This window comes from Hypanus sabinus, chromosome 22 (assembly GCF_030144855.1).
Source record: "Hypanus sabinus isolate sHypSab1 chromosome 22, sHypSab1.hap1, whole genome shotgun sequence".
Classification (NCBI taxonomy): domain Eukaryota; kingdom Metazoa; phylum Chordata; class Chondrichthyes; order Myliobatiformes; family Dasyatidae; genus Hypanus; species Hypanus sabinus.
In genome coordinates this window covers 49,775,072-49,799,057 of record NC_082727.1, presented here as the reverse complement: position 1 = coordinate 49,799,057, position 23,986 = coordinate 49,775,072, and the positions used below count along the sequence as shown (strand labels likewise).

At 39.6% G+C, this 23,986-nt stretch overlaps 1 protein-coding gene across 2 annotated transcripts in view; it reads left to right on the top strand.

Annotated features, from left to right (window-relative positions):
- Positions 1–23,986, top strand: part of dock1 (dedicator of cytokinesis 1) — a 549,009-nt gene that overhangs the window by 501,149 nt on the left and 23,874 nt on the right. For both annotated transcript variants that reach the window (XM_059947697.1, XM_059947695.1), the window contains 2 exons: positions 5,824–6,000; positions 8,731–8,814. In XM_059947697.1, the coding sequence (XP_059803680.1) occupies positions 5,824–6,000; positions 8,731–8,814 (261 nt within the window). The remainder of the gene's footprint in view (positions 1–5,823; positions 6,001–8,730; positions 8,815–23,986) is intronic.

Here is a 23,986-nt window from a genome sequence, read left to right as displayed (position 1 = left end):
TTTGCAAATTGAAAATCAGATACATTTGAAATTTTGTATGTGAGAATCTGACCATCTGTCCAACCATGACCAGTACTTTCACACCCAAATCTCTAAAGATTATATTTACCAGACTCTTTGTGATATTGCTCTAAAATATATATCTGCATAATTATACAAACCCTGGAGTAATATAGCAGTATTTTGATACTGTTAGCAGAAATTCAGAAAATACATATTAAACAGCTATCCTGTATTGGTCTTTACAATAGAGGATATGAACAAAAGCAATTTAAAAATGTAACAGCAGAAGCCAGCTAGATTCAGTACAAAATTAAAAAATATAATGGTAAGTCTGAAGATAGACAACCATTGTCAGTAAAGGTATCTCTAGATGTTAGGTGTTAAGGATATAGATGCTCAAACATAATAATATAAATCTGTTAACTACAATGAGATTGCTTGGAATTAGAGTAATATATTTGTTTTGGTTTGTGATTGAATGGATGATAGGAAATAGAATACAGGTAGTCCCCGAGTTACGAACGTCTGACTGACAGACAACTCATACTTACTAACTGAGGAAGGAGAATGCCGGCCGCCATTTTAAGTCGTTGCCGTTGACACTGTTTTGAGTGTTTAACTTTGTATACTTTGTATTTGGCTTAAACTTTTCTTAGTAAGATTCACCTTGACCACCCCCCCTCCCCCCCACCATTCCAGTCGGCTGGTGGCGCAGTGAGATCAGCGCCTGGCTGGAGAACAGAGGTTCTCGTGTTTGATCCAGTGAGAGACCGCTCCCGTGCCGGGTTGATGTCAATCCAGTGACTCCTGTACCATCCGTGCCAGATGTCGAGCTCGCAACTGGACCTCACAAAAAAAAACACTGCCACATCCAGTTTAAATTCTCACACAGAATATTGTGGAGGATCAAATGCCCAAACCCGGCACAGCCTCCACTTGTCCCATTTAACCTGTCTCAGTGCGGTGGATTTTCAGACCTGGGGAATTCAGTGCGGTGTTCCTTAGGGCCTAGTGGACCTCGAGACCCGCCGCCCACAGTGTTTCTGTTCCATTGACGGGAAGCAATCGTGATTGAAAATAAAGTTGAAATAATAAAGCATTTGGAAAGAGGTGAAACGCCATCGGTCATTGGAAAATCGTTAGGCTACAGTCGGTCAATGATAAGAATAATTTTAAAGGATAAAGTGAGAATAATGGAGCATGTGAAAGGCCCTGCCCCAATGGAAGCTACAATTATTACTAAGCAACGCAGTGGTTTAATTATTGGAATACATACGTTTCTTGTGTTTTATATGCATAGAAAGGTAAAATATAATATATACTAAGACAAACATTTGACTTACTGACGCTAAATAATACTGATTGTACTTGTTCAGACTTACGTACAAATCCAACTTAAAGACGGACTCAGGAACGGAACTCGTACGTAACCCAGGGACTGCCAGTAATTATATTTGTTCTTCTTGGCAGATTATAACATAGTGTCAACCAAGGATCATAATCACACTTTGCAGCATTTCACTGTTTTTAAAAATGACTTTAAGAAAGAGCTATATACTGTACCTTGATTTGTGGATTGTTAAGTGGCAAAGTAAATAATGTAGATTGGTGCAATAAGTTTCAATGGAAGCAAAATTGAAGCAGTTGGTGTTCAATGGAAAAAAAGTGAGGCATAGTTTGACCCCAAAAAGGAATTGGAATTTTTCCCGAAGTGTGAGAAGCTGGAGGTGAATTGGATGAAAGATTTAGGCCTCAAATTTACTAATCACTAGCAGACAGGTACACAAAATAAGCAAAAACATGTTGCCTTTCCTGCAGTAAGAACAGAATATCATGCACCATTTATTAGTAATAATCAACAATGTCGCATTGCTACTGCACAACTGTTTATAAAGCAAACTGCTAAAGATCATTTAACTCGATAGAATGCTAAGGAAAGGATACTGGATGGTAAAAATACATTCTTACATGTTTTTTCCTTAATGGGGATGCCAAAAAACACAGATGCTGTTTAGCTATCTGACTTGCAAGACGGAGCACTTTTGCTTTCAGGGTATATTTTTGCATTGGTGGGACATTGTTACCAAATTCATGAGTTCCCTTAGGTAATCTTGACTGTACTGTTTTGCACTTTCCTTTGAAAATTGAGAATAAATTCTAGCAGATTTATGCATGGCCAGTTAATGGTGTATGTGCATGATTATGGTGTTCAAGAAGCAAAATACTGGAGGAAGTCAGCAGGCCAGGCAGTATCTATGGAACAGAGTACAGTTGACATTTCTGGCCAAGACCCTTCATAAGGACTGGAGAAAAAAGATGAGAAGTTAGAGTAAGAAGGTGGAGGGAGGGAAGGAAGAAATACAAGGTAGTAGGTGATAGGTGAAACTGGGAGAGGGGGAAGAGGAAGCAAAGAACTGTGAAGTCAATTGGTGAAAGAAATAAAAGGCTGGAGAAGGGTTAATCTGATAGGAGAGGGCAGAAGGCTGGAAGGGGGAGGAGCACCAAAGGGAGGTGATGGACAAGTGAGATAAGGTGAGAGAAGGGAATGGGGAATGGTGGGGGGGGGGGGAGTCATTATAGGAAGTTCGAGAAATTGATATTCATGCCTTCAGGTTTGAGGCTATCAGGCAGAATATAAGGTGTTGCTCTTCCAACCTGAGTGTAGCCTCATTGCGGCAGTAAATGAGACCATGGACTGACATGTTGGAAAAGGAATGGGAAGTAGAATTAAAATGGGTGGCCACTGGGAGATTCCACTTTTTCTAGCAGAATGACCGTAAGAGCTTGGCAAAGCAGTCTCCCAATCTACGTTGGGTCTCCCTGATATACAGAAGGCCACACCGGGAGCACTAGATACAGTAAATAACCCCACCAGACCTACAGGTGAAGTGTCACTTTATCAGGAAGGACTGTTTGGGGCCCTGAATAGTAGTGAGGGAGGAGGTATAGGGGTAGGTGTAGCACTTCTTCTGCTTGCAAGGATAAATACCAGAAGAGGGATTCAGTGAGGAGGGATAAGTGGACAAGGGAGGTGCATAGGGAGCGATCCCTGCGGAAAGCAGAAAGAGGTGGGAGGGAAAGATGTGCTTGGTGATGGGATCCAGTTGGAAATGGTGTAAATTACGGAGGGTTATGTGCTGGACGTGGAGGCTGGTGGGATGGTTGGTGAGGACAAGAGGAACACTGTCCCGGGTGGGGTGGTGGGAGGATGGGGGTGAAGGCAGGCGTGCGCAAAAAGGAAGAGATGTGGGTGAGGGCAGTGTTGATGGTGGAGGAAGGGAAGCCTCTTTCTTTGAAAAAGGATGAAAAGCCTCACCCTGAGACCAGATGCAGCAGAGACGGAGGAATTGAAAGAAAAGGATAACATTTTTACAAGTAACAGGATGGGAAGAGGTATAGTTTAGCTAGCTGTGAGAATCAGTGGGTTTATAAAAGGTAAAGTAGATAAGCTGGCTCCAGCGATAAGGACAGAGAGATCGAGAAAGGGGAGGGAGGTATTAAAAATGGAGCAAGTAAATTTGAGAGCAGGGTGGAAATTGGAGGCAACATTGATGAAGTTGGCATGCTCCGTATGAGTGCAGAAAGCAGCGCCAATGCATTTGTCAATGTAGCATAGGAAATGTTGGGGACTGATATCATTGTAGGCTTGGAACATAGACTGTTCCACTTAAAGGCAGGCATAGTTGGTACCCATGTGAATGACCATGGCTACACCTTTTGTTTGGTAATGTATTTAGGAGAATCGCAGGATGGTTAAATTGTTTATGATTGTACATTTGGAAAGGGCTTCCCTTCCACTGTGCTGGTTTCAAACAATGGAAGGGAAAGCCCTTTCAAATGTACAATCAAAAGCAACTTAACTATATGGCAATTCTCCTGAATGCCTTACATTTAAGCCCAAAGGGGAAAAGAAGAATATTTCCCCTTGGGGCATGTTCTATTCCACCTCCAGATCATTCTTCCTCTTCCTCTAGTTAGTCAGGCAAGGGCTAAGTTATCCTTTTGGGTATTTTGTGCAGGATGCTGCAGACAATTGTGAATCTGTTGAGTGTGCTTAGTGTGACAGTGGACTGGTGCAAACACACCAATTCATATGGAGTAGACAGGTGACTGCCTATTCCAGTCCTTTTATTGTAACTAAAGTGGTGTTGATGGCTGGATATGGGAGCTACTCTCAATACCCAAACATTGGTAAAGAGGTATAATATAACAGCTTCCATTTATGTTACATTATATATAAGATACTTCACATGACTCCCATCTAAAAAAAATTGATGCTGCACCAGATAAAGAGAGATGACAATAATTTGGCAATGTAAGTTGATTTTAAGTGATGAATCTGCATATAGGAGGTACATTGAAAATCTAGTCAAACCTCGCTCAACATCAGCAAAACCAAAGAGCTGATTTTTGACTATAGGAGGAAGATGCCCCATAGTCCATGATCCAGTTCTTATTGGAGTTGAAGGGGATCAGTAACTTAAAATTTCTTGGTATTATTATATTAGATAATCTATCTTGGGACCACCGCCTAAGTGCATCTGAAAGAAGGAATGACAGTCTACCTACTTTCTTAGATGTTTGCGTAGCTTTGCCGTGGCTCCTAAAACTTTGACAAACTTCTATAGATGCACAGTAGAGAGTATTGTAACTGATTGCATCACAGGCTGGTATTGAAACACCAATGCCCAGAAAAGTCTACACATGGTGGTGGATACAGCTCATTTCATTAAAGGCAAAGCCCTCCTCACCATTAAGCACATTTACAAGGAGCACTGCCACCAGACTTTGATTTTTGTCTTTGAAAAGGGACAGAATTCAATGATGCTACAAGTGTCTTAGTGATGGCACAGGTATGAGATTCAAAACTCAAATTGTTGCCAAAATTACACCAAGGTTGTGAAGGCATTTTTGAAGAGTTGCCAGGGAGAAAATTGGAGTTCGCAGCTGAAGAATACTGCTTGTGTTGGGACACAAAGTGGATTTTTTTTCTTAGTTCCTTGGCCTTTTCAGAGTCCTTGAACACCAATGAAGCATTCTGCATTCCATCAAACTCTTACTAGCTTGGATGTCACTCACAAGCATAAAATTTCTATGAGAAATGTAAATATAGCATTATCATTCATTCAATGTTTACTACAAAGTCTGGGTCATTTTTCTATGCAATATTTAATGATGCTGGTTAAGAGTGAATAATTAGAGATCTGATTAGAGATTATAGAAGTGGCTCAGCATTGACTAGATGAGGAAAAGGATTTCTTTCTAGTGCTGTACTTTTCTAGAACTCTGTGTCTGACTCTATGGCTTGATGTATCTTAATGGTTTAAACCTGGTTGTTGAATAACAACTCACTAAAATCCAAAAACATAGATTATCCACAAGGTGACTAATTGCTTTAGGAACAATGTGGTAACATTGTATCGAGCAAATTAAATCATTTCAGTGTGCTTAATTTTATATAACTCATCTGATTGTACCTTATGCACAATTCGTAGCTTGGTGACTTCTAAGAGAAATTGCTTTGAGGAAAATAAACTGGAGCTGACATAATTTGAAATAGTTGTGTCTCATTATGTTACAGAAAATTTATTGTATCTGTTTATAAATTTAATTGTATCCTGAATTTTGATTCTGTTTGTAAATATGATAGATATTTAATAATGGGAAAAACATAAAACCTAAAAGAAACATAGGGTTTTAATATACTGCTATAGTTTGATGAACATAATGCCAGATTATCAGAACATATTTAGAAGTGTTTAAATAATTATTTAAAGCAAAACATACCATTTTGACGATTATGTACTGTCTGTCTTGCAGGTTGAGATAAGTCCTTTGGAGAATGCAATAGAAACAATGCAATTAACAAATGAAAAGATCAATAACATGGTTCAACAGCACATGAATGATCCAAACTTGCCTATTAATCCTCTCTCCATGTTGCTGAATGGAATTGTGGATCCTGCAGTAATGGGAGGTTTCACTAATTATGAAAAGGTTTGTTTAACCACTTATAATATATTTAAAAACAAGGATATATTGCTGAGGAATTATAATGTATTGGTCAGATCACACTTGAAATATTGTATATAATTTTGTGGCCTGTTTATGAGAAAATATGTGCTGGCTCTAGAGAACGTCCAGAGGAGGTTAACAAGAATGGTTTTGAGAATGAAAGGCTGAATGTATGAAGAGCATTCAATGTATCTGGGCATCTACTTGATGGATTTTTTTGGAAGGATATGCGGCATTACAGAAAGGCCTAGATAGACTTCCATCAGTCGGGGAGCCTAGGATCCAAGGACACAGCCTCAAAGTAGAAGTATGGCCTTTTGAAATTCTCAGTTTTAATTCCTGCTATTTCAGAATTTCTTCAGCCAGAGTGTGGTGAATCCATGGAATTAGATGTCACATAGGGCTGTGAAAGCCAAGTCACTGGGTGTATTTAAAGTAGAGATTGATCGGGTCTCGATTTCGGTTTATGGGGAGAAGGTGGGAGAATGAGTTTCAAACAAAGAATGGTTTAATGGTGGAGCAGACTCAGTGGGCTAAATGGCCTATTTCTGCTCCTTTATTTACTTTATTACTCATACATTGGGCTAGCCTTTATTACATTATTAATTACCCTTGCTGAGCCTTCTAATGGCATCGGTTGGTCTGAAATCACATAAAGGATAAACAAAATAAAAATGAGAAATTATGCCTTTAGTTTTGTGATCATGGTGACCTTTCCTTTTTACTTAATTCATGATTATTAGTATATTTAAATTCTACAGCTGCTCTGATGAGATTTCAGCTCTGGTCTCCCGATTACTAGTCTGGTAACTTAAACTTTGAAAACATTTTTAAGTTTCAGTATCAAAATTCATTTTTTGTTCTAAATAATGTGCTCATGTACTGTGTACATCATCAGTAAATAACTGTATATCCATTATTGCCATTGTTAGTTTCACAGGGTTTCATATCACTTCTCTGGTTCTGTGGTTATACACAGGCAGATGAGCAAAGGAGATTTAGGTGAAATTTTTAAGCAGCTAATTAATTGGCTTTCCGTCACCATTTTTTTCACATAATTGCCTGAATTTGATTCACACCAGCTGCAACGGAGGGATTTAAAGCCATTTTTTGAAAACTTTACTAGTTATTTAACATTAATTGATACTGATTTATTATTGTCCCATGCACTGAGATACAGTGAGAAGCTTGTCTTGCATACTCTTTGTACAGTTCAAATCATTACACCATACATTGAGCTAAGTATAACAGCTACTGAAAAAATGTAGTGTAGTTAAATAAAATGCAAGATCATGACAAGATAGATTAAAAGGTCATCTTGTCATTACAAGAGATTCATTTAAGGATGTTCTAACAGTGGCACAGATGCTTGAGCCTGGTGGTACGTACTTTCAGGCTTTCTTATCTTCTGCTCAATGGGAAAGGAAAGAAGAGAGAGTGTGGGTAGGGTCTTTGATTATACTGGCTGCTTTACTGAAATAGCGGGAAGTATAGGCAGAGTCTATGGATGGGAGGCTAGGAACATGAAGCTCTCAACCCTCTCCACCTCAATATCGTTGATATAGACAGGAGCATGTGCACTGCTCCCCTTTCTGAAGTCAAAGGCCAGCTCTTTTGATTCATTGATATTCAGTGAAAGGCTGTTGTCATGACACCTTGTTACTAAGCTCGCTATCTCCTTCCTATACTCCAATTTGTCATTAATTGAGATGCAGCCAACTACAGTGATATCATCTGCAAACTTGAAAATGGAATTAGATTAGAATTTGGCCGCGCAATCATAGGAGTACAGAGAGTAGAGTAGGAGGCTAAGGATGCAACCTTGTGGAGAACCAATTGTGGTGGTGTTACTGTCTGTCCTTACTGATTATGTCATTTGGTCAGACAGTTAGGATCCAATTAACTACCAGGGTCCAGAGTTTGGTGGTGAGTTTGGAATAATAGCCCTGAAGACAAAGCAGTCATCAATAAACGATAGTCTGACAGCAGTGTCTTTACTGTCCAGATGCTCCAGAGATGAGTGTAGGGCCAGGGAGGGCACATCTACTGCAGACCTGTTTCAGCAGTAGGCAAGTTACAGTGGGTTGGGGTTGTCAGGAAAGCTGGAGGTGATGTATGCCATGACCAGCCTATCAAAACTTAAGGAAGGTAAATGTTAGAGCCATTGGCAGTTGTCATTAAGGCACATTATCTTGTTTTGCTGAGTGCCGGGAAGATAGTAAAGCAGGAGAGAGCCACAACCTGAAACTGGGAGAGCTTAAGAATGTCTTCACATACCCTCTCAGCTGGTTTGCACAGGGTCACCATCGGAGCCCGATATTTTCTATGGGTTCACCCTCTGAAAGACTGATTTTACGTCTTTGACAGTAAAATCAGTAACAGCAGAATCAGGAGCACTGGAGTCTGTCAGGGTGGGTTGCCCAACCTAGCTGCCCTGTCCTTTTACATAACATTTTAAAATAGGGGTTTAGGTAAATTAATTTTTTGATCAAATCTTTGTATATTGTTCATAATATTCTTCAAATATCAATTCATGTGTGTATACTAATCTTGGGAGATATAAGCTAATATGTTTAAGTTCTAATTCCCATCACATCTCCAGTCATTTTAGTGTCACTTTAAGACATACAAGCTCTATTGTGAAATACTATTTAAAAATAGATTCTAATTGCCTTTAATAAAAATTGTTTGTGTGCTCCTTTTTTAAATTAGGCATTTTTCACTGAAAAATACATGCAAGAACACACTGAAGACCATGAAAAGATTGAAAAGCTCAAAGACCTGATAGCATGGCAGGTAAAGCCTTTATGAATTTAAATGTTGAAGGGGATAAACTTAATTCATTGGTGATAGAAAATAAGCTCAGCAATTTTCCTGGTGGCAAGTTAGCTGTCATTTCATCTGACAAAATAAATGTCACGAGATCATAAGCACTGATTGTGCCACAGAAACGACAATAGATAATCCCCCCATGGAAATAAACAACATAGTTATGTTTTCAATGTCAATGTATATTTCCTCATATTCTATCTTTCAGTCATAGCTTCTTGTGATTCAGTGGCATTTTCAGTCAAATCTATGGTAGGAATTCTTAAAATCCTTCACCCAGGATGTTATAACCTTCAGCATTTTACCATCTTTGTAGACAGATGGAACATTATTATACCTTTTCCTAAAGTTCATAGTAACCTTGCTTTCTTTCTATAACTTTCTAATCATTATATTATGGCCTAACTTTCTCATTCATGTCGTGGGTGATGATAGAACTAATAATGAAAAGTAAAAATTTATTGGAAAAACCTGAAGAGTTCCAAACAGTGTACAAAGGAAAATAACATATTATTTCTATTCAAGATAATCTGTTACTCAATTTTAAATGCAGGAGAGCTAACAGTTAGCTGGAATTAAAATCTTGACTTCAGTTTTGGAACGGCTCTCAGATATTTAGTTTATTTTTAGAAACAAAAATGCAAATGTTTCATTAGTGAATTGCAGACAATTGAAGATGGGCCCATTTCCGAAGCTAATCCATGCTTACTCTCTGGGTATCCATCTGTGAGGTTAGCCTAGCCAGTAATTTGCCTGTATTGTCACTGTGCCCAAAGTATCTGGCTTCAACCAGAGTATACAATAATATATACTCACAGATTTTTTGCACTTTATTCCATTAGGATGTCAAGTTACTAGATGCAAAAACTGTTCTTTATTTGGTTATTTTATTTATAAATATGTAACATCTGCTAATTATATCTTTACGTGAAGTGAACAAAAAAAGTCAATCTCTTAAGCGAAGTTCCGGCTGTCAAAACACCTGAAGTATCAGTGAATTATAAATGGGTTCTTTACTCTGTTTGTCAGATTATGGTTCTGGGTAAAGCATCATATGCCCATATGTTAGGGAGGTGAGTACTGGAGGTATTACTTCCTATCGTGTTTGAAGTTAAACCAAATATTGTGCCATGGAATATAAAAAGCATGGTTTTTGGATAATAAGCTAATGGAGAGTGATTTAAATTCCTCAAAATAGGTTGTTTGGTTTTTGTAAAATAAATTAAGCTTGTGCTTCATTTTATGTTAGTTACATTAATTAAACTCTTGAAGGACCTGATGAAAATGGTTTTAAAGTGCATAAAGTGGGAAGAAAAGATATTAAATAGTTTTTTTTATAAAACAGATACCTTCCATGATAAAATATAAAAGCAAAACATTATGGATATTAAAAACATGAAATAAAGATTACAGAAATAAATTTATTCTTATGAATTTATTAAAAAGAATACAGAAACTGCTAAAAGTAATCAGCAGGTCAGGCCACATCTGTGGGTAGATAAACAGAGTTAATATTTTAGACCAAAAGTCCCTTTGTCAGAACTGAGTATGAGAGAAGAAGAAGCTTGTTAAGCTGCAGGGGGGATGGAGAGAAGGTGAACTTTTGATTGGTTAAAATTGGAGTGATTTCAGAGATGAGCACTAATCAAGATGATCAGGTCATTGAGTGAATGGTGCAGTTCGAGAGTGAGAACATAGACAAAAAAATTTATGAGGTCCAAATGTAGAGTAGGAAATACAGCAGGTCAGGCTGAGCATATCCTCCAATTCCCCACTTCAAAAAGAAGAAAAAGGGGAAGCAAACAGCTGAGTCAGTGTCAAAGATGGAGGATGACTGACCCAGATAGAAAAATTAAGTTAACTGAAATTGTAGAATTTACTGTTGGGTCAGGAAAGCTGTATTGAGGCCAGAAAGAAGATGATCTGTTCCTCACGCTTGCAATAGGTCTCATTGTAAAAGTACAGGAGGCCACAGACCAGTCGGCCTGAGTGACATTGGGAATTAAAGTGACAGGACCAGGAAGTTCAGCTCCATCCCTGTGGTTTGAATGTGGATCCTTCACAAAGTGGTCACCCAATTTGCCTTTAATCTCCCTAAGTGCTGAAAACATATTGTGAATACTGAATATAGTACACTGGATTGGAAGAAGTGCAAGTAACTTGGAAGTGCAGCATCACCTGAAAAGATGATTTGGGTCCATGGATTATAAGAAGAGAAGAGCTGAAAGGACAGATGTTGCAGTACAAGGGAAAGTGCTTTAAGAATGAGGTGATTAGTGGGTGTGTTTCAACAGATCGTTCTCTGAAATTTCTGCCAAGAGATATTTTACTACCAGACACATCTTCCCCTCTCTTCAGTTTTCAATATTTTACAGGAACTATTCCTTTAGTAACTTCTCTCCCACAATAGGACGACTTGCCAACCTGACATAGTTTACATCTACTTCTGCTCTACATTATGCAATTCTTGCATTCTTATGGCCATATTTTTACACTGTGAAACATCCCACTCACTCTTTGACAAGATAAAGCCTTACAGCTTTATCCTCTTTGTGACCACAGCTGTATCTGCCCCCACCCCCACTGCCTACCCCCCCCCCCACAGCCACCTTGTAACCATTTAACAATTACAGCATGGAAATAGGCCATCTTGGCCCTTCTAGTCCATGTCAAACGCTTGCTTTCACCTAGTTCCACCTTAATTAGTTTTTTCTTCACAGTTCTGACAAAAGATGTTTGACCTGAATCATTAGCTGTTTCTCTTCCCAAAGATGCAGCATGATGTTTCTGTAATTTACTTTAGATTTCCAGTATCTTTTATTTTAATTCTCATTCTAAGAAGACAAGCGGAGTTAGAAATTGTCATCAGAATTTCAAAGTTGGAGATGTAAAAGGTTTTAGACAAGGATGGAGACGGGAAAAGCAGAGATGAAAGGCAAGTTATGTAGTATGGTAAAATGCAGGAATAATCAAATGACAAAAAGTATGGCATGCAAGGTAAATGAGAATAGTTTGTGGAGATGAAGCAGGTGTCATTGACAGCATCTAAAAATGTCAATCATTACTAGCAATTACTGTCTGAAAATAAATAAGAGTTGCTGAGTATTTTCAACTTTTTAAATAATATTTTCAATATCCAAGGATTTTGCTTTTATGTTTCAATACTGTAAAATATATTCTAGCCCCACATCTGGCCAGCCTCAGAGAGATCAGAATTTCTCTGAATCATCTAGAACTGAAATGGTTAAGGCACTTGAATCTCTTTAAAGTGAAAACAAGCAATGCATACAAATGGCAGAAAGATGTGGAACAGGAAAACTTAATTTTCTCCATGGAATAGCTAAAATTGAGATGAGACAGTCAGTTACTGCTGTGTCAATTAACATTTACAAAAAGAGCTGGATGATTGCCTCGTTAGGGCTATGATTAACAATATTAAGATAAGCGCAAATAGAGATAATTAAATGCTGCAAGCAGCACACTGCATTGGAAGCTAATAGGATCACAGAAATGCCATTACAAAGACAAAAGTTCTGATGCTGGCGTGCATTCCCAATAGGTGTGGACAAGTGGTGAAGCTACTAATTAGAACAAAAATCCATTTTACTGAAAATTGATTGAAGTGGTAACAGTTGATAAACTGTAGTGATTAGGGTTGTACTGATTGATTCAAGAACTGAATGACTGAAGGATTGTTATTGGAAGTAATCTTTGGATAAAGGAGTACTGCAAAAGGATCTTGGGCATTGCAGAGGCCAGAGAGAATTCCTGATTACAGTACAGGCAGTCCCCGGTTTACTAATGAGTTCCATTCCTGAATCTGTCTTTAAGTCGGATTTGTACGTAAGTTGGAACAGGTACATCAGGTATTATTTAGCGTCAGTTAGTCAAATGTTTGTCTTAGTATCTAGTATATATTTTACCTTTCTATGCATCTAAAACACTTAAAAAATGTATGCATTTCAATAATTAAACCACTACGTTGCTTAGTAATAATTGTAGCTTCCAATGGGGCAGGCCTTTCACATGCTCCATTATTCTCACTTTAACCTTTAAAATTCTTCCAATCATTGACTGACTGTAGCCTAACGCTTTTCCAATGACCGATGGCGTTTTACCTCTTTCCGATCAATTTATTATTTCCACTCTATTTTCAATCGTGATTGCTTTCCGTCAATGGAACAGAAACACTGCAGGCGGTGGGTCCCGAGCTCGGCCGGGTCCTAAAGTCCACCACACTGGATTCCCCGGGTGCTAAAGTCCACTGCACTGAGACAGGTTAAATGGGACAAGTGGGGGCAGTGCTGACGGGAAAAGGTGAACCTTGCTAAGAAAAATTTAAGCCAAATACAAAGTTACACACTCAACACAGTGTCAGCAGCAGTGACTTAAAATGGCGGACAGCATTGTGATCCAACTTAAAATGGCAGACGGTGTCATGATCCATCTTAAAATGCAGACGGCGTTCTCCTTACTCGGTTCATAAGTACGAGTTGTTCGTAATTCGGTCATTCGTAACTCAGGGACTGCCTGTATAGGCAAATGGGTAGTGGGTCCATGGAATTAGAGTTGAGATCCTGTAAGTTCTAGGGTTCATGGGGATTAAGAAGGTCTCCTGTACTTTTGACATTGTTGAATTTGATGGTATTGGATTGTAGTTGAGGGTCACAGAAGAGGGATGTTTTGATGTAGAGAGAAAAGAAAATAAGTTCCTAAGTGTCATTGATCTTTTGCCAGACATCTACATTCTTTATCCCTGTGTTCTTTACTCTTCTGCCAATGAAAACAGTTTCACTCTAAGTACCAGGTGGCACAATAGTGTAGTAGTTAGCATTATCACAATCAGGTTTATTATCACTGGCATGAAATCTGTTAATTTAGCAGCAGCGGTTTATGCTTGACATAACCAAAAATCATGGTTCAATTCTTGTTGCTGATATAAAGAGTTTGTACGCTTTCATTGTGACTATGTAGGTTTCCTCCAGTTGCTTTGATACACTAGAAAGGCATACTGTTTAGTAAGTTGTGGGCATGCAATGTTGGCACACAGAGAATCATGGCAACATTTACGGGCTGCTCTCAGCACATGCTCGGAGTTTGTTGGTCGCTTTCGCAAGCGAAGAATTGTACTGTATGTTTCAGAGTTTCGATGTGCATGTGATAAATAAAGCTAATCTTTACTGTTAATATTCATCTTTATCTAATCTTTATCAAAGTTCAAAGTACATTTATTATCAAAGTATGTATGCAGTATACAACCCTGAAATCCATCTTCCCCACAGACAGTCACAAAACAAAGAAGGACCATGGAACCAACCCGTTTAAAGACAAACGTTAAGCCCCTGCACATGATATATGAGGCATATGATAGGCAGAGCTGGGATCAAGCAAACGCCTTGATGAGTATAAGAGATGTAGCAGAACACTTAGAAAGGAAATTACAAGTACGAAAAGAGGCCATAGCATAGCCTTGGCAAATAGGATTAGGTTAAAAGAATATCTTAAAAGATTCTAAAAATATATTTAAGAGCAAAAGAGTAACTAAGAAGAGAATGGATCCCCTTAAAGATCAATGTGATAATCTACATTTGGGGCCATGGGAGATGAGCGGAGTCTTAAATGAATACAGTCAGCCCTTCTTTCCACGGGGGATTGGTTCCGGGACCCCCGCGGATACCAAAAGACATGGATACTCAAGTCGGTGGACCTTAGGACCTGGCGGAGCTTGGGACCCGCTGCCCGCGGTGTTTCTGTTCCGTTGATGGAAAACGATCACGATTGAAAATATAGTGGAAATAATAAAGCGATCTGAAAGAACTGAAATGCCATCTGTCATTGGGAAAGCGTTATGCTAGTCCTCCCGTATACGTTAAATCATCTCTAGATTACTTATAATACCTAATACAATGTAAATGCTAATAGTTGTTATACTGTATTGTTTAGAGAATAATGACAAGAAAAAAAGTTTGTACATGCTCAAACAACAAGTGCTGAAGAGAGAACTTCTGGGTTTTCCCGATCTGCAGCTGGTTGAATTTGCGCATGCGGAGCCCGCAGATAAAGAGGGCCAACTGTATTTCTCTGTATTTACCATGGAGTTGGACATAGAAGTCAGTGAATTCATGGAAGGGAACAGTGATTAAAATTACCTCAGAATAAATCATGTCTGTAGCCATTTCTGGGTAAAATCACAACAAATAACATGTTGGTGACACAGCAGAAAGAAAAGGATAGGTTTGGTCCGCAGGTTGAGATTCTAAATAGGAGAAAGGCAAATTTTGGTATCAGAAAAGATCCGGCAAGTGTGGTTTGGATCAGGCTATTTTCTAGCGGAAATTTTGAGAATACAAAGCTTATATGTGCCTGTTAGAATAAACTATAAGATAACAGGATTAGTGTATATTGAAACCCTGGTAAAGAAAAAAGGAGGTGCACAGCAGGCTCAAAAAATAAACCAGGAAGTTATAGGCCAGTGAGCCTGACATCAGTAGGAAAACTATTGGAAAGTATTCTAAGGGACCTAATATACAGGTTGACCACTGATTTTCCCAAAAGTCATTGAAGTTCTTTGAATTCAGATGAAATTACGAGACAGTTTACTGGGTGGCCACCAATGGCACCATGTGTAGCGCACGCAGCACCATCTGTGACAAGACTCATTTGAACAAAAGTATGCTATTTTTATTATTTACATTGCACTTGGTGGTAGTCCCAATATTTTGTCCTCAGTTTTGCTTATTTTATGTAAATTTAACCCTAGCTATGGCTTCTAAGATATTTTTCCAAAAAGCTTGATAATGGCATCGGAAGAAAAGCTTGACGATAATTTTACAGGATTTTGTGTACCAAAAGAGAAAGTAGTTGTTCGTGATTTGCTTGCACATGCAAGAAGTGTTACAGAGCCTGCTTTCAAAGACATAGCAAGTAGTCTTAAGAAAACCTAAGGGAGTGGATGATTGTTGGGGATGAAACACCTGTTGTCTATCAACTTACAGACTCAGAAGTTAGTGTTCTGAATGCTGATAAAAACATTGCAAGTGAAACATAGAAAATAGGTGCAGGAGTAGGCCATTCGGACCTTCAAGCCTGCACCGCCATTCAGTGTGATCATGGCTGATCATCCAACTCAGAACCCTGTACCTGCTTTCTCTCCATACCCCCTGATCCCTTTAGCCACAAGGGCCATATCTAACTTCCTCTTAAATATAGCCAATGAACTGGCCTCAACTGTTTCCTGTGGCAGTGAATTCCACAGATTCACCACTCTCTGTGTGAAGAAGTTTTTCCTCATCTCGGTCCTGAAAGGCTTCCCCTTTATCCTTAAACTGTGACCCCTCGTTCTGGACTTCCCCAACATTGGAAACCATCTTCCTGCATCTAGCCTGTCCAATCCCTTTAGAATTTTATATATTTCAATAAGATCCCCCCCTCAATCTTCTAAATTCTAGTGAGTATAAGCCTAGTCGATCCAGCCTTTCTTCATATGAAAGTCCTGCCGTTTCAGGAATCGATCTGGTGAACCTGCTTTGTACTCCCACTATGGCAAGAATGTCTTTCCTCAGATTAGGGGACCAAAACTGCACACAATACTCTAGGTGCGGTCTCACCAAGGCCTTGTACAACTGCAGTAGAACCTCCCTGCTCCTGTACTCAAATCCGTTTGCTATGAATGCCAACATACCATTTGCCTTTTTCACCGCCTGCTGTACCTGCATGCCCACCTTCAATGACTGGTGTACAATGATACCCAGGTCTCGTTGCATCTCCCCTTTTCCTAATCGGCCACCGTTCAGATAATAATCTGTTTTTCTGTTCTTGCAACCAAAGTGGATAACCTCACATTTATCCACATTAAATTGCATCTGCCATGAATTTACCCAGTCACCTAACCTATCCAAGTCACCCTGCATCCTCTTAGCATTCTCCTCACAGCTAACACCGCCGCCCAGCTTTGTGTCATCCACAAACTTGGAGATGCTGCATTTAATTCCCTTGTCTAAATCATTAATATATATTGTAAACAACTGGGGTCCCAGCACTGAGCCTTGTGGTACCCCACTAGTCACTGCCTGCCATTCTGAAAAGGTCCCGTTTACTCCCACTCTTTGCTTCCTGTCTGCCAACCAATTCTCTATCCACATCAATACCATACAACAATACCATGTGCTTTAAGTTTGCACACTAATCTCCTGTGTGGGACCTTGTCAAAAGCCTTTTGAAAATCTAAATATACCACATCCACTGGCTCTCCCCTATCCACTCTACTAGTTAAATCTCCAAAAAATTCTATAAGATTCGTCAGACATGATTTCCCTTTCACAAATCCATGCTGACTTTGTCCGATGATTTCACCTCTTTCCAAATGTGCTGTTATCACATCTTTGATAACTGTCTCTAGCATTTTCCCCACCACCGATGTCAGCCTCACCGGTCTATAATTCCCCGGTTTCTCTCTCCCTCCTTTTTTAAAATGTGGGGTTACATTAGCCACCCTCCAATCCTCAGGAACTAATCCAGAATCTAAGGAGTTTTGAAAAATTATCACTAATGCCTCCACTATTTCTTGGGCTACTTCCTTAAGCACTCTGGGATGCAGACCATCTGGCCCTGGGGATTTATCTGCCTTTAATCTCTTCAATTTACCTAACACCACTTCCCTACTAACATGTATTTCCCTCAGTTTCTCCATCTCACTAGACCCTCGGTCCGTTACTATTTCCTGAAGATTATTTATGTCCTCCTTAGTGAAGACAGAACCAAAGTAGTTATTCAATTGGTCTGCCATGTCTTTGTTCCTTATGATCAATTCATCTGTTTCTGATTGTAAGGGACCTACATTTGTCTTGACCAATCTTTTTCTTTTCACATACCTATAAAAGCTTTTACAGTCAGTTTTTTTGTTCCCTGCCAGCTTTCTCTCATAATCTTTTTTCCCTTTCCTAATTAAGCCCTTTGTCCTCCTCTGCTGGTCTATGAATTTTTCCCAGTCCTCAGGTGTGCCGCTTTTTTTTTGCTAATTTATATGTTTCTTCTTTGGACTTGATACTATCCCTAATTTCCCTTGTCAGCCACAGGTGCACTACTTTCCCTGGTTTATTCTTTTGCCATACTGGGGTGAACAGTTGTCGTAGTTCACCCATGCGATCTTTAAATGCTTGCCATTGCATATCCACCGTCAACCCTTTAAGTATCATTTGCCAGTCTATCTTAGCTAATTCTCATCTCATACCTTCAAAGTTATCCTTCTTTAAGTTCAGAACCTTTGTTTCTGAATTAACTATGTCACTCTCCATCTTAATGAAGAATTCCACCATATTATGGTCACTCTTACCCAAGGGGCCTCGCACGACTAGATTGCTAACTAACCCTTCTTCATTGCTCAATACCCAATCTAGAATGGCCTGCTCTCTACTCAGTTCCTCGACATGTTGATTCAGAAAACCATCCCGCATACATTCCAAGAAATCCTCTTCCTCAGCACCCTTACCAATTTGGTTCATCCAATCTATATGTAGATTGAAGTCACCCATTATATCTACTGTTCCTTTATTGCACGCATTTCTAATTTCCTGTTTAATGCCATCCCCAACCTCACTACTACTGTTAGGTGGCCTGTACACAACTCCCACCAGCGTTTTCTGCCCCTTAGTGTTATGCAGCTCTACCCATATCGATTCCACATCCTCCAGGCTAATGTCCTCCTTTCTATTACGTTAATCTCCTCTCTAACCAGCAATGCTACCCCACCTCCTTTTCTTTCCTGTCTATCCCTCCTGAATATTGAATATCACTGGATGTTGAGCTCCCATCCTTGGTCACCCTGGAGCCATGTCTCTGTGATCCCAACTATACCATATTCATTAATAACTACCTGCACATTCAATTCATCCACCTTGTTACGAATGCTCCTCGCATTGACACACAAAGCCTTCAGGCTTGTTTTTACAACACTCTTAGCCCTTATACAATTCTGTTGAAAAGCGGCCCTTTTTGCTTTTTGCCTTGGATTTGCCTGCCTGCCACTTTTACTTTTCACCTTACTACTTTTTGCTTCTACCCTCATTTTACACCCCTCTGTCTCTCTGCACTTGTTCCCATCCCCCTGCCACATTAGTTTAAAGCCTCCTGAACAGCAGTAGCAAACGCTTCCCCTAGGACATTGGTTCCAGTCCAGCCCAGCTGCAGACCGTCCTGTTTATACCGGTCCCACCTCCCCCAGAACTGATTCCAGTGCCCCAGAAATTTGAATCCCTCCCCCTTGCACCATTTTTCAAGCCATGTATTCATCTGAAACATCCTCCTATTTCTACTCTGACTAGCACGTGGCACTGGTAGTAATCCAGAGATTATTACCTTTGTGGTCCTACTTTTTAGTTAATCTCCTAACTCCCTAAATTCACCTTGTAGGACCTCATCCCATTTTTTACTTATATCATTGATACCTATGTGCACCACGGCCACTGGCTGTTCACCCTCTCACTCCAGAATGACCTGCAGCCACTCAGAGACATCCTTGACCCTTGCACCAGGAAGGCAACATACCATCCTGGAGTCTCGTTTGCGGCTGTAGAAACGCCTACCTATCCCCCTTACAATCGAATCCTCTATCGCTATAGCTCTCCCACTCCTTTTCCTTCCCTCCTGTGCCGCAGAGCCACCCATGGTGCAATGAACTCCGCTGCTGCTGCCTTCCCCTGATGAGACATCTCCCCTAACCGTATCCAAAACAGTATATCTGTTCAGGAGGGAGATGACCTCAGGGGACTCCTGCACTACCTGCCTACTGCTACGCTGTCTAGTGGCCACCCCTTCCCTTTCTGCCTGTGTAGCCTTTACCTGTGGTGTGGCCAACTTACTAAATGTGCTATTCACGACTTTCTCAGCATCACGGATGCTCCAGTATGAATCCAATCACAACCCCAGACGCTCAATGCGGTCTGCCAGAAGCTGCAGTTGGACACACTTCCTGCACACATAGTCGTCAGGGACACTGGAAGTATCCCTGATTTCCCACATGCTGCAAGATGAACAAACCACGGGGCCCATCTCAGCTGCCATGACCTACCCAATACTTGCCTCAACTTTTGAAACTTTCTCCTTTTAAAGGAACTTACCCGGCCTTACCTCACTTGAAGTGAAGCTCGTCCTCAGCCTCTCAAGCCAAAGCCTTCCTACTCTGTCTCCCTCTAGTCCGTCGCCCGCTCTGTCTACTGTTCTCTTTAAATACTCCTGCTGCCTCACGGTCCAACTTACACGCGCTTGCGTAGTCGTGCCCCCATTAAACTGCCGAAGAAAATGACCTACTTCCACAAACTGCTCTCTTTAAATACTCCCACTTCCTCACGGTCCGACTTACACGTGCTTGCGTAGTCGTGCCCCCATAAAACTGCCAAAAAAGTGGTGAAGATTGCAGCAATAATGATGAAACTGAAAGATTTACTGTTGACAAGTTAATTGAATTGTTGGGTGATTTAATCAAAGGGTCAGAGAAACATACATTTGTGACAGAACAAGAGAAAATTGCACAGGGAGAGATCAAAATACATGAAACAACTTTGCCTAGATGAAATATTTAAAAAAGATAACTGAGGAGCAACATTCCTTGTAAGCACAGTAGTTAATAAATTTACATTTAATTTTTGTTTAATTAATAATCCTTTTTAAGCTTCTATAGTCCATTTTTGCCATTATTACTGTGTGACCTCTTTTCGTCCAGCAAGGCTCAGGAAGTGAGGTGGTCAACCTGTATGACTATTTGGATAGACATGTTCTGAATAGGGATAGTCATTGTGGCTTTATACGTGGTAGGTTGTGTCTAATCAATCTTATAGAGTTTTTCGAGGAAGTTACCAGGAAAATTGATGAAGGCAAGGCAATGGATCTTGTCCACATGGACTTCAGCAAGGCATTCAACAAGGTCCCGCATGAGATGTTGGTCAAGAAGGTTCAGTCACCCAGCAGTCAAGATGAAGTAGTAAATTGGATTAGACAATGGCTTTGTGGGAGAAGTCTGAGGGTTGTAGCAGATGGTTGCCTCTGACTGGAGGCCTGTGACTAGTGGAGTGCCACAGGAATTGGTGCTGGGTTGTTTGTCATCCATATCAACGATCTGGATGATTATGTAGTTAACTGGATCAGCAAACGTGCAGATGACACAAAGATTGAGGGTGTAGTGAATGGTGAGGAAGACTGTCAGAACTTGCAGCGGGATCTGGACCAGCTGCAAAAAGTTGGCTGAGAAGTTTGTAGATGGAATGTAATGCAGACAAGTGTAAGATGTTGCACATCAGTAGGGCACTGAGGAGTGCTGTAGAACAAAGTGATCTGGGAATACAGTTTCATAATTCATTGAAAGTGGTGTCACAGGTAGATAGAGTCGTAAAGAAAGCTTTTGGCACATTGATCTTCATAAGTCAAAGTATTAAGTGTATAGGTGTTGAAATTGTATAAGACATTGATGCAGCCTTATTTGGAGTATTGTGTGCTGTTTTGGTCACCTACCTACAGGAAAGTTACAAATAAGATTGAAAGCGTACAAAGAAAATTTACAAAGATGTTGCTCAGACTGGAGGACCTGAGTTATAAGGCAAGATTGAATAGGTTAGGACTTTATTCTTTAGAATGTAGAAGATTAAGGAGAGATTTGACGAAGGTAACAAAATTATGAGGGGTATATATAGAGAAGGTAAATGCAAGCAGGCTTTTTCAGCTGAGGTTGGGTGGGACTAGAATGAGAGATCATCAGTTAAAGGTGAAAGGTGAAAAATTTAGGGGTACATGAGGGAATGTTTTTCACTCAGAGGATTGTCAGGGTGTGAACCAAGCCAGCAGCCCAAGTGGTGCATGCAAGCTCAACTTAAAGGTTTAAGAGTAGTTTAGGTAGGTACATGGATGGTAAAAGTATGGAGGGCTATGATTCCAGTGCAAGTTGATGGAAGTAGACAGTTTAAATAGTTTTGCATGGATTAGATGGGCCGAAGGGCCTGTTTCTGTCCTGTACTTCTCTATGACTCTAAACTTAGACCATCCATCCAAAATCCCAAATTCAAATCCCATCACAAGACCAATGGAATTTAAATTCAATTAATACTGTAGGATTCAGACAAAGGGGAAAAAATGGTCTGAACAATGATATCCATGAAAAATTACTGGATTGTTAGAAAAATTAATTTATTGATATTCTTTGGTAGAGGAAATCTTAACCTGACGCACTTCGCTGGTTGCCTCTGAAATGCATTCTGTTCTGTTCTGGCTAAATTTTACCAATACCCTTGTGTATAAAGTACATTCGGCCCTCCTTATCCGCGGTTTCAACGAACCGTGGATCGGGAAAACTCGGAAGTGCACTCTCTAGCTCTTGTTGTTTGAGCATGTACAGACTATTTTTTCTTGTCATTATTCCCTAAACAATACAGTATAACAACTATTTACATAGCATTTACATTGTATTAGGTATTATAAATAATCTAGAAATGACTTAAGAATACAGGCAGTCCCCGGGTTATGAATGAGTTCCATTCCCGAGTCTGTTTTTAAGTTGGATTTGAAGTCGGAACAGGTACATCCGGTATTATTTAGCATCAGTTAGTAAAACGTTTTTCTTAGTATATAGTACATATTTTATCTTTCTATGCATATAAAACACTTAAGAAACATACGTATTTCAATAATTAAACCACTGCGTTGCTTTGTAATAATTGTAGCTTTCATCGGGGCAGGGTCTTTCACATGCTCCATTAAGATTGTTCCGATCGTTGACCGACTGTAGCCTAACGCTTTTCCAAGGACTGATAGCTTTTCACCTCTTTCCAATCGCTTTATTACTTCCACCTTATTTTCAATCGTGATCGTGATTATTTTTGTGAACAGAAACACCACAGATTCAGAGCTGCACTGCCAGGTCCTAATGTCCACCGCACTGAGCATTTTAAATGAAGTCTGGTGTTCCGCTGGGTCCTAAAGACCAATCCCCTGTGGGTAAGGAGGGCCGACTGTCTTAAGAAGTAAAGCTAGATGGCTTTCCTGGCATTGACCTAGACACCAAATTTAGGTACAGCAAGATGTTCCCAGTCCGATCAGCATTGCAGGATCTTCCTCAAAAGCATGTGATGTGAAGCCTGTGATAATCTTGGAAAAATCATATGTTACAGACAACATATGAATGTCAAATTCAAATCATATAGCATGAAAAACTTTTGGATCAACTTGCCCATGCCAACCCAAGATCAAAGTCAATGTTGAGTTTATTTTCATTCGCACATGTATGCACAGGAGCAATGAAAAACTTACTTGTAACAGCCTTTCTCAGTTAGTCCCATTTATCTGTGTTTTATCCATATCCCTCTGAAACTTTCCTAACCATGTAGCTGTTCAAATGCTTTTTAAACATGACTCTACCACCACTTGGCAGCTATAGAATCTGTTAATCATTCAGAGCTAGTAATATTCTGCTATGCTCTTGCAACTTAAATAAAAGCAGAACATGGCTGTAACAACTTATCAGTTTAGACATCAGCCGTGAAGAAGAAAAGAAAATTGTATTTCCACAAAACTTTCAAATTTAGAGATCAAGTATGGTGAATTAAACAGTAATTGAAAACCAAAAATCATATTTGATTTACATTTTTATTCTGTTCTAATAGAGGACCATTGACCTGAAACAATAATTCCTTTCATCTCTCAATATATGGTGCCTGACCTGCTGAATCTTTCCATTATTTTCTGTTTTTATTTTAGATTATCAGCCTCTGCAGTTTTTTTTTATTTGTTTCTGAAATGCCTTAACAGGCCTCTCGGCATTGAGCTTGGCATTGCTGAGGTCTTCACATCACTTTCAGAGGACTTGGGTGGCAATGTATCCATGAAGCCAATATTAATACCATTTCTTCAAACAGTGATGTTTTAATACCCCCGATTTATATCAAACTAATTTCAAGGTTATAGTACTTTAATGTTGACACAGTCTAGGTTTAAACTGAGCAACAAGGAATGCGTGATGTATATAGTGAATGCAAAAATTAATTGTAAAAATCATTTTCTGTAAGCATGCATTTTATTGTTGCAAATCATCCAATCCAAAGAAAAGAAAACGTCACATTTTATGTGCCATATATTCAGCAAATTTCTTTGTTATCAGTAC